At 46.5% G+C, this 11,822-nt stretch overlaps 1 protein-coding gene across 2 annotated transcripts in view; it reads right to left on the reverse strand.

The window, feature by feature from the left end:
* LMBRD1 (LMBR1 domain containing 1) overlaps nucleotides 1-11,822 on the reverse strand; it is a 208,362-nt gene that overhangs the window by 138,449 nt on the left and 58,091 nt on the right. For both annotated transcript variants that reach the window (XM_019537605.1, XM_019537604.1), the window contains exon 6: nucleotides 998-1,086. In XM_019537605.1, the coding sequence (XP_019393150.1) occupies nucleotides 998-1,086 (89 nt within the window). The remainder of the gene's footprint in view (nucleotides 1-997; nucleotides 1,087-11,822) is intronic.

Here is an 11,822-nt window from a genome sequence, read left to right on the forward strand (position 1 = left end):
TCACCTGCCCAGGTCAGCCTGGATCACCTGCCCGTCTTCTGCTGTGGATGCTTTGTCCCAAAGTTTGGGTGTCATCAGCAAACTTGGCCAGTCCAATGTCCACATCATTAAATGAAGATGTTGAACAATATGGGTCCAAGGACAGAGCCTTGGGGGAACCCACTGGTCACAGGGCACCATGATTATCGACTTCCATCAATTACTACCCTCTGGGTCCGACTATGGAGCCAATTTCTCAACCGGTGGACCGTGGTGGACCCAAGGCCACAGTTGGCCAGTTTTGCCAGGAGGCAATCATGGGATACCAGATCAAAAGCTGTTTTGAAGTCAAGATATGACAACAATCTCTTCTCCCTTGTCCAGGTGATAGGTCACATGGTCGTAGAAGGAAATGAGATTGCCCAAGCAAGACCTACCTGCAACAAACCCATGCTGGCTATCCCTCAGGATGTTGGCATTGGCCAGTCCATTAAGGATGGCTTCTTTAATAAACTTTTCTAAGATCTTCCGCAGGATAGATGTCAGGCTGATGGGCCTACAAGTTAGCCAGATCCACTTTCCTCAAAATGACTATGAATATAAAATGCCTTAAAAATTATATTCCAAGGCATAATACCAGAACAGTTTTTGAATGGATGAATCCTGAATGAGGTTAAACCAGTAGAACTATCAGGGTTTGGTATCAAATTGTAGGACACCATTCCAACCATCTCTTATGCATCTAGGTGCCAGCCAATTTGAAACAATACTAGATTTAGAGATGGGCTCAGGGTCTGACCAAGGATGGCAATTCCCAGGCTACAGAAATAAAAAGTTTCAACTTTCAGTTACCAAGGAAAAGATTGTTTTAATCTCAGTTAAGAAGTGCACATACCATCTCTCGTATGTGTATCAATTTTAGAGTAGGCATACCCAAATGAAGTGACAAACTGACTTAATACCAAACTCTTGACAGTCTGGGAGGAGAGGGGGCACAGAAACACAACACTGCACTTACGACTGCTTCCAAATTCTTCAACCAGGAGCTTCATTTTCTCCCACTCTGTGGAGTTCTTCTTATACGGAATATCCAAAGGAACAAAAGCGCTGTATTAAGAAAAAAAAGTTAATTTTCTTTGAAGTCATAAGTCTTCAGTTATAATGCAGTGGTTTGCTACTAACCAATTTAGGGGGAGATAGAGGCCGCCAAGAATTCAGTCTATTTGCCACCCCCACCTAGGAAACAGACACTGCCCTAAAGCAAGCTGACTTACGAAGTTAAAACAAGAAAGGGAGAAAAACCCTCTTCATCTTCAGACGATATTTCCTGCATATTAGTCGTGTTTTCACATAATTATTCCCTATACCTGACATTTTACCTATAAATCAATTATTAGAACAGCTTTATGTTCTGTTATGAAGACTATTCTAGACAGTTTTCATTTACAGGATTCTTTATGTATATAAAAAGGGGAGAACAGGGATATGGAACAGCTTAAAACCTGGAAGACAATTTCTTCATTCAGCTGCTGGTGCAAGGTAACATTATCCTTTTTGTACTGTGGTGAACAGGCCTATTTAGCTATACACTTGACACTCTCAGAATACCAGTTGCCCAGTTTTAAGTTTTTTAGGATCTCATATAATGATGTGTAAATAGCCAAAAATTTGGATTTCTATTTTTTTTAGGCCCTATTGCAGTTGTACAGGTTTATGCCAGTTTGACTTTAACCATTTTAAAGCATGACACTTGGCATGAAAACAAAAAACTATTTAAGAAAATGCATTATGCAAGTTTCCATTCCCTTGCTCCACCTTTACCAGCAGCTAACAACAAAGAATAATCAAAGTTTAAGCACTTTTTCTCCTAAAAAAGTAATTAGTTGAAAACTCCCCTTTTTTCAAAGGGTGTTCATTTGCTAACATGTTGTTATAGAAGCCGTTTCATTTTCAGAGCTGAACATTTTCCGTACAGGTTGCACTGGAAGAGCCACCTGGGTCATTAAATACACGGTTGTTAGGAACCATAGGGTAGTATAATGGTCCAAAACCACCCACAAAAAAGCATGCACCCTAGCCACAGCCATAAAAGCACTCTATAAACAAGGTGCAACAAAAGAGAACATTAGGATGTTCTCTACAAAGAATGAACCTCCCCCCCAAATATACCAGTTACTGCTCCCTTCCCTAATTATTTTGGGGTTATCTGTTCTCTTCCATGCCATCTTAAGTCCCATCACCTGATGGCCTCTCTTTTGGGGCGTTGGTTGTTTTGGGGAGGGTTTTTTTTTTTTTTTAGTCTTCTTCAACTCCACCTAAGTGACTTGGTTATGGCCCTTGTTACCTGGGTGTGACAAAGGGCCCTAGCCAGTCCACGCCCAGAAGTATATAAAAGGACACAGACCAAGTAACCACAGGCACAACAAACAGGGAGAAGCAAACAGTTTGCCAGTTGCTTATTTTTAGCAGCTGAAACTCAGCAACTAGACCAAGATTTAAGCCCCTTGTTTAAACTGAAGTCCATAGCAAAGGGGAGTTTGCTAGCAAGTTTGCTTGGAAACCCTTGCATTCATTCACTGTAAGCTTGCTGAGAGGAAGCGGGTGAAGAAAAGGCCTGCTTGCTGTTCCTTTCAGATCAAAGAACAGCAAACTGGCCCACTACAGAGGAGTTTGCTAAGGAAGGTCTGCTTGGAAAGAGAGGCAAGTAGTGAAGGGCAACAGATAAGACGAGACGACCCAGGGAGAAAGCTGGAAGATGTCACAATCCCAGAGCCACTACCACTTCCAAGTCCTCCTCTGCTTCCAACTGCAAGGTGTCTGTCTGGGCAGGACTGCACTGCTGAGGTTTCCACCCAGGTCCTGGTTTGGTGCTCTGCAGACTTCAGCTTGGAGATTCCTTCCAGTGTCAGAAAAGGTAGGGGAAGAGCCTTCAGCATGAGTGGTGCCTTCTGGTGGCATTCCCCAGGGAGAAGGAAAGAGAGCTACAAGGTAACAAGGCTCTAAAGCATCCTCTGCCATAAGGCCATCATTGATTCCATGCTGAAGGAAGCCTCTAGGATGGTGGAAGAAGGATTGCCATAGGTGATGCTAGGAAGGAAAACGAAGGGGCCATGGACTCCCAGGAAGGTGGAAGCCTGCATCTTCCGGCAGTGGTTTGCCTGGAGAACAGATAGAGTGCTAGCAAGAGAGGAAGAAAAGAGCATTCCATTAGCTAAAGAGGCCAGGCCAGAAATAGCCAAGGTGGGGAGGATTGAGATCATTGCCATGAAGCAGCAGCAGCAGCAGCAGCAGCAGCAACAGGTGGTGGCAGCAGCTAGAGACTCCCTTCTGCAGAGGACACCTACAAGAAGTGAAAGTTTGGTCAATCAAAACTTGGGTGGAGTATTAGGATGATCACATTTGAGTCTTGGGGAACACTGGATTTACAGCTGAATAAAGGCTCTTAAATCTGCATCTCAGTAAAAGCTGCTAGTCATAAGGCAGGATGATATATTAAAACCAACTCTGCAAATGTTGAAGCAAGCAGTTTTCTAACAGTGGGGTAGGGTGTAGCATATATGGTGCAAGAAGAACAAGATGCAGCCCACCAGCTATCATCAGGAGATAAAGCAGAAGCAAGACCTTGGAGATGGAGTCAGCAAGAAACCATTAAAGAACAGAAAATGACCGAAGGAAGCGGAGGTCAACATCTTATGCATGCCCTCTTAGCAGAGAAGCATGTAAGTACAAGAAATTCCATGCTAATGAAACAAACAGTAAACAGAGGTGGAGCTCAAGACAGGAGGAGAAATGGGTGGAACAAAAAGGAGCGAGGGTGGACTGAAATGTGCCAAAGTATATAAATGTGGAAAGAACTATTGTTTGTGGCTGTCCCCTGCGTTCACAGGCTGTGTGTCTGTGAGGGAGCTCACCCAAAGCCATCTCCATTCTAAATAAAGCTGTTGTGAGCAATGTGTGCAAGTAGCATTTGCTCCCTGCTTGCTCTGGCTAATGAGTAACAGGATCCATGAGGAACTGGATCATCTCCCTAGTCGCTGGACACCACATGGAGTCGGGGTCCAACAAGGAGTACAAGAATATTGCTTGGGCATGCAGGGATTAAGGTCAGGAAGGCCAAAGAGCAATTAGAGTTGCAGCTAGCAAGTAACATGAAGAGCAACAAAAAGGGTTTCTACAAGTAGGTCAGCAACAAGAGGAAGGTCAGGGAAAGTCTGGGTCCCTTAGTGAATAGGGGAGGGAACCTATGGACAGATTATGCAGAAAAGGCTGAAGTACTCAATGCCTTCTTCACCTTGGTCTTCACTGGCTAGGTCAGTTCCCAGATTTCTGCAATGGGCAGCACAGTCTGGGGAGAAGGTAAGCAGGCAACTGTGTTGAAAGAACAGGTTAGGGACCATTTAGGAAAGCTGGACGTGTACAAGTCCATCAGTCAAGAGACACAATGCAAATATCATATATGTGAAGGTGCTGATTGAGTTGGCTGATGCAACTGCAGAGCCACTGGCCATTATCATATTTGAAAACATGATAAATCAGGGGAGGTCCCAGACAACTGGAAAAAAAAAAAAAAAAAAAAGGGCAAATAAAGGAGGAACCGGGAAGCTACAGACCAGTCAGCCTCACCTCAGTCCCTGGAAGGATTTTGGAGCAGGTGCTTAGAATCTATATTTCTAAACACTTGGAGAAGGTGATTAGGAACAGTCAGCATGGATTCAACAAGGGCCATGACTGACCAACCTGACTGCCTTCTATGACAGGGTAACTGGCTCTGTGGATGCAGGGAAAGCAATAGAGGCGATATATCTTGACTTTTGCAAGAATGCTGTGGGAGCCTGTATCAAAAGCTTTGCTAAGGAGTTGAAGGAGTAAAGGATGGATGAATAGACCGCAAACGGATAGAAAGCTAGCTGGATTGTCAGGCTCAACAGGTAGTAATCAATGGCTCAATGTCTAGCTGGCATCAAGATGAACGAGTCAGCAGTGTGCCCTTGTTGCCAAGAAGGCTAACGGCATACTAGACTGCATTAGTAGGAGCACTGCCAGCAGATCGAAGGAAGTAATTATTCTGCACTGGTGAGGCCACATCCAAGTACAGTGCCCAGTTTTGGGCCCTTCACTATGAAAAGTATTTGGACAAGTTGGAGAGAGTCAAACAGAGGGCAATGAAAATGGTTTGGGGGCTGGGGCACATGACTTTTGAGGAGAAGCTGGGAAATCAGGTTTATTCAGTCTGCAGAAGAGAAGACTGAGTGGGGATTTCATAGCAGCCTTTACTTGAAGGGTGGTTCCAAAGAGGATGAAGCTAGACAGTTCTCAGTGGCGACATGACAGAACAAGGAGCAATCATAAGGTTGCAAAGGAGGTTTTAAATTGGATATTAGGAAAAACTCACTTGGAGGGCAGTGAAACGCAGGAAGAGGTTACCTAGAGAGGTGGTGTGACCTCCATCCTTGGAGGTTAAGGCCTGGCTTGACAGAGCCCTGGTTGGAATGATCTAGTAGGGGATGGTCCTGCTTTGAGCAGGGAGTTGGATTAAATGACCTCCTGAAGTCCCTTCCACCCCCCCTCTTTTTTTTTTAAATTTGATTCTATCAATGCGTTCCAGGTTTATCTCCATCTTGCTTCTCTAGTCACCAGTCTCAATGGATTGTCCTCTTCTGAAGAGTAAGCAAACCCTCTCATTCTTATGTGCAGTCACCCATGCCTTTTTCCAATCACATCCCTAAAATGCCATTTTCTTCAGTTGGGTTTCTAGTCTTTGGATCTTGTTCCATGGATGAAGCACATGGAATTATAAACTTCACTGCCAAACAAGAAAGCAAAATTTCTACACCTTCCTGCCATCTGAGACCACCTGGTAAGAGAAACTGCCCTATCTGCACAACAAAGAACAACTCACACAAAAGGGACTCATGGACCCAATACTCAGTTCCCTTAAAAGAAGCCATACCCCAAACTCCTCCCTACAAATCAGCACCAGCTACCTTATTTGCCAGCTCTGCAATCTCTCAGTGGCTGTTTGGGTTTCAAAGCCTGGGGGATGAGGCTAGCTCAAAATTAGGTATAATTGCAAATAGGGACAGGCAACAAAGCTACAAGGTCCTAAATAAGGCTTTGTTATAAGTGAGACCATCGCAACTTCCTCATGCAGACTCCAGATCAAAAAAATTCACCAAAATAATTAAGTGAACAGGCCCTTCTGCTTCTTCCTCTGATCAAGTGCTACTCAAACTTCTTTTTGCAAGTAACACTAGTCAGTTATATTAGGCCATAAGCTATTTCTGTATCATGTAAATACTGTATTCACACAAATACAAGAGACAAGCCCCCTCCTCCTCCTACCACCAAAAAAATCAGCATCAGGGGAAAAAAGCCCCTCAGATTTGCATAAGAGGAAACCTCATTAAATACAGTGTCTATATGCTAAAAGCAACATGGGCTCAGCAATGAAAACCAACTATGAAGTTGATTAAATGTAGCCAACAGGAAGCATGACTATAAAAAGCACATGGCCCATATTGGGCAAAATGCTAATAGGAACTTTTGGGAGGAGTGCATTCTATTTGCAAGCCTTAGACCTAGAACCTTTGGAGTTCAGATGCCATCTAGTCTTAACTTCTTCCTAGCCAAAAAGACTAAGAGTAGATAGGAGAAAAAAGTGCAAATAGTCCCATTGCTTCCCCCCGCCCATTAGAGCTTACTATTAGACTATGCTAGTGCAGCCCTTTCCACCACCACCACCACCCCCCCTCCGCCCCCAATACGTTTTGATACGGGAACTACACCTTTCTAGTCTTCAAGCAGATAAAGCACTACAGTATCACATACCTGCTCCAATCCTCACACCTGTGTACCCATGCTCCCATCCACATACCCTTCAGATTTACAATTACACTTGCCTGCCTTTGCCTTCTGTTTCTTTATTTAGTCCCTAGCCTTTACAACTATCATGTCACTGACGGCTGTATCTCCACCATCTCTGTCACTGTCCTCAGTCATGGCGATTCAACCCACCATCTTCTACTTCTTCCTTTTTATCAATACTCTCTTCCTCAGGGGGGTGTCTTTGAACCATCTGTGCCAGTGGTTCTTCTACAAAGTTAGCTTTGCCACCTCTTCACCATCCTCTCCTAATATCTTCTGGTAGCAAATCTGCAGCTTGCTCAGTCCCACTTTAAAAACACAGGTCTCGACTGAGAGTTTTCCGTTAGTACATCAGAAGGTTCCTGGTCTTGCATAGGGTGTGTCTGCCGTAGGAGACTAACCAATCAAAGCAGGCTGATAGGGACCCTTTTTGTTTGGTCAAGTGAGCACCACTTCTCTGGTCATGGTTTTGACTCCTATCACCACCTAGCAGAGCCAATTTACTTTCTTCTATACCTCCTAGACTTATGGACAGAACCACAGGAGACGGTCAATGGTTTCCACTTTCTCTTGGCAAGTTTCCCTGGGGCAACTGGGTTGGCTTCTTCCCTTCTGTGCATCTCAACCCACATGGGGAGTGCTTACTGGACTGCCTGCCCATTCAAGTCCCTGTAGTCTTTCTGTAGACCTTTGTGGAAGGTCTGCTCCCACATGGCCTGGCAGCCACTGCCAGGGAATAGGTCTACAGTCCACAGGGTCTTTGGCTGCTATCACACCCCAATGACCAGTGCACCCTTGACCTGCGAGCCTGGGTCGGCACGACCAGCTTGGCGCGAGGAGGGATTTATGACCTGACAGGTGGGTGTTAACGGTGAGCAGGAGTCAGATGATTTAAAGCGTGATGGTTACACAGAAAGTTTATTTTACTTACGCTACTGATGTAGTGCAGCGTAGGCAGAGGAGTTGATTACTCAGTTACAGCATGCAGATGCTCTGTCACCCAGCCATTAGTGGGTTGCAGACTTGCTGAATACAGGTTTCAAGCAGTTCACACAAATTACTACGGTCTGCAGATTACCGAGAGCTCTTGACGAGAAAGACGGACGACGAAAATAAGACGAGCCGGCAGAAACGGGGTTACGCCAAAAGAAAATAAACCGGGGCAGGGAGATGTCTGTAACTGATCAGATTACAGATTGTGTCTCCTGGGAATGCTCCAAGAGCTCCGCTTTGGGCAGAAGTTCTTTCAAAGTTATACTAGGCAGGGTAGCCAATTACTACAAGCCAGGCATGAATAATTAACAGGTTGGCACTTGTGCTTTCGTTGTTTGCTCAAGTTTCATGCTGGCAGCCCATCCTTCAAGAAGGGGGGGGCCTTTCTTTTAGTTTAGGTGGTACTGAGACTGTTTGGTCACAAGAGGGTAAGCACGACACATTATTCTGATCTTACAGTTTCATTAAAGTCAGCTAATCTCGTTACTATAGGTACTTTATCTTTTGTGCTGGGCTGTCAAGGTTAGTTTCTCTCTCATATGAGAAGCTCAAGTGATTTGAAATGAGGCACAGACACGGGTGTGTATATGCAGCACTGTTAATACAGAGGGATAGACTACAATTGCAGAGTTTGTTGTGTTAGCCTCTAACCTTTTGCCATCAGCATCTAAAATCAAAGACTTTGATCTTTGACAGCTCCGAACACCTCCTGCATCTTGCAGTGGTTGATCATGGTTCCAGGGGCTTCTTTGAGCACATATACTTGCTCCAGAAAGCATCCAAGACCTTGGAGAATCATGGTTTCTCCAAAGTCCATGGTTTCCCATGGGGATACATGTATACCTGCCAACATCTCAGCAGGTGCCCAGCTTAGTATTCAACAAAGCAGGCCATTTTCACCTCTATCCCAGTCACCAGCAGGCAGATCTGGCTCATGTACTTGGCCCAAAGGAACAGGTGGATATCTGGCATTCCCAACCCCAGTCTGCTTAGCCTTCTAACAAGTAAAATGCTGTACTTCTTCCCCATCTGTATCTCCAGAAGCAGCAGCACATGACTCTGGTTTCTATGGACATGTTTTGGCAGGGGTAAAAAAAGACTAGCGCAGTGTACAGGAGCATCAGTAGCAGCACTGCCTAGATGAGTACCAGGTGCCACACCCCTCCATGGAGAGGCAGCACATGCCATAGTCCCAACCTCCATTTCACTTTGGCCTCCATTTTCTCCCCTACCTTCCATCCATCCAACTTGGGGGTCAAACGCTACCCCAAAGATCTTAACCACATAATTAAGCCCACTGGGGCATGGGGGGACTACCACCACTGCTGGCCTGCTGAGCAATCCTTGCAAAGCTAGCAGGCCAAGGCACTTAAGGGAGCCCACCCTTGCCCCAGCCCTGGTACAATCTGTGGGCAAGGCAGGATCCCCCAAGGGGACACTTGTCTGCCAGTACACAAATGCCAGGAGCTTGGGGAATAAGCAGGAGCAGCTCGTCCTTCTGCTCAGTGCAAAGAATTATGATGTCATTGGGATAACGGAGACCTGGTGGGACTCCACCCATGACTGGACCACGGGTATAGAGGGCTATACCCTGTACAGGAGGGATCGTGTTGACAAAAGGGGCGGGGGTGTAGCTCTCTATGTCAAGGAAAGCTACATGTTCCTGCAAGCTGATGTTGGCGACCAGCACAGACAGCTAGAGACCCTCTGGGTAAAAATTTGTGGGGAAATACGGCACAGGGGACAACGGTGGGAGTCTACTACAGACCTCCCACTCAAAGTCCTGAGCTTGACCAGAAGTTCGCACGGGAACTGACTGAGGCCGCTTGCTCCAGGACCTTGGTTGTCATGGGTGACTTCAATTACCCGGACGTCTCGTGGGAGGACCACTCAGCAAAATCCAAGTGGTCGCCAAGCTTCCTCTCATGCATGAATGACCTCTACCTGACTTGAGAGTGTATGGGCCAACAAGAGGCAAAGCGCTGCTCAACCTGGTACTGGCTACAGGGGATGACCTAAAAATCAGTAACCTAGTGATTGATGGGAAGCTGGGTGACAGCGACCATGAGCTGATCACCTTCACCATCCGCCGTAAAGCTGGCAAGTCAGTCAGCAACGCAGAAATGCTTGACTTCAGAAAAGCCGACTTTCACAAGCTCAGGAGGCTTGTCCGTCAGGTCCTAAGGGACCATAACACCAAGGAGAGGGGAGTTCAAGAAGGGTGGCTGCTCCTCAAGGGAGCGATCCTCAAATGCACAAGCTAAGTCTATTCCATCTTAAAAAGAAAGGCAGCAAGAGAGCACAGCAGCCCCCCTGGCTCTCCAGGGACCTAGCAGACCTCCTGAGGCTAAAAAGAAAGGCCTACAAAGGATGGAAGATGGGATTCATCTCCAAGGAGGATTGTTCTGAGCTGATCTGGTCCTGCAGCGAGCAAACCAGGAAAGCCAAGGCTGCAACTGAACTCTGACTAGCTACGAGCATCAAGGACAATAAAAAGTCTTTCAGATATGTAGAGAACCGGAGAAAAAGCAAGGGCAACACGGTACCCCTGCTGAACCAGATGGGGCAACTAACAACACCTGATGCCCAGGAAAAAGCCAACCTATTAAATGGGTACTTTGCATCAGTCTTCAAATCAGTCCCATGGGACGCTCATGCCCACTACGGGACAGGGAGGTCTGGGTGAGGGAGAACCCCTGCCCTCCACAAATGCTGACCACGTGAAGGAACACCTTGAGAAGCTAGATACCGTCGAGTCAGCCAGTCCTGATAGTCTACACCCCAGGATGCTCGCCAGCTCCTTGAGTATCATAGCCCAGCCTCTGACACAGAACTTTGAAAACTCCTGGTGCTCTGGTGTAGTTCCTGAAGACTGGAAGAAGGCCAATGTGGTGCCTATCTTCAAGAAAGGGAGGAAAACTGGATCCGCCTAACTATAGGCCCATCAGGTCTTAGAAAAAGTTTATTAAAGAGGCCATCCTTAATGGACTGGCCAACGCCAACATCCTAAGGGATAGCCAGCACAAGTTTGTTGCGTGTAGGTCTTGCTTGGGCAATCTCATTTCCTTCTACAACCAGGTGGCCTATCACCTGGACAAGGGAGAAGAGATTGATGTCATATATCTTGACTTCAATAAAGCCTTTGATCTGGTATCCCATGATCACCTCTTGGCAAAAAACTGGCCAATTGTGGCCTTGGGTCCACCATGATCCCTTGGCTGGGAAACTGGCTCCATAGTCAGACCTAGAGGGTAGCAATAGATGGCAGTCACTCATCGTGGTGTCCTGTGACCAGTGGGGTCCCCAAGGCTCTGTCCTTGGACCCATATTGTTCAACATCTTCATTAATGATGATGTGGACATTGGAGGAGTCAGGAGCGGACTGGTCAAGTTCGCCAATGACACCAACTTTTGGGGCAAAGCATTCCACGCCAGAAGACAGGCAGGTGATCCAGGCTGATTTGGATGGGCTCAGCAAATGGGCAGACAAGAACCTGATGGTGTTCAACACTGAAAGATGCAAGGGTCTCCACCTTGGGAAGAAAAACCTGCAGCATCCTTATAGGCTCGGCAGTGCTATGCTGGCTAGCACTACAGAAGAAAGACTTGGGGGTCATCACTGACCACAAGATGAACATGAGCCTGCAATGCGATGCTGCGGCTAGTAAAAGCGACCAAAATGCTGGCTTGCATCCATAGATGCTTCTCAAGCTAATCACGGGACATCATTCTCCCCTTGTACTCGGCCTTGGTGAGGCCGCAGCTGGAGTACCGCGTCCAGTTTTGGGCTCCACAATTCAAAAAGGACGTGGAGAAGCTTGAGAGAGCCCAGAGAAGAGTCATGCGCATGATCAGGTCAGGATAACGGACCATACGACAACAGGCTGAGAGCCATGGGGCTCTTTAGCCTGGAAAAGCGCAGGCTCAGGGGTGATCTGATGGCCACCTATAAGTTTATCAGGGGTGACCACCAGGATCTGGGGGAA

This window comes from Crocodylus porosus, unplaced genomic scaffold (assembly GCF_001723895.1).
Source record: "Crocodylus porosus isolate Cpor-Errol unplaced genomic scaffold, CroPor_comp1, whole genome shotgun sequence".
Classification (NCBI taxonomy): Eukaryota; Metazoa; Chordata; order Crocodylia; family Crocodylidae; genus Crocodylus; species Crocodylus porosus.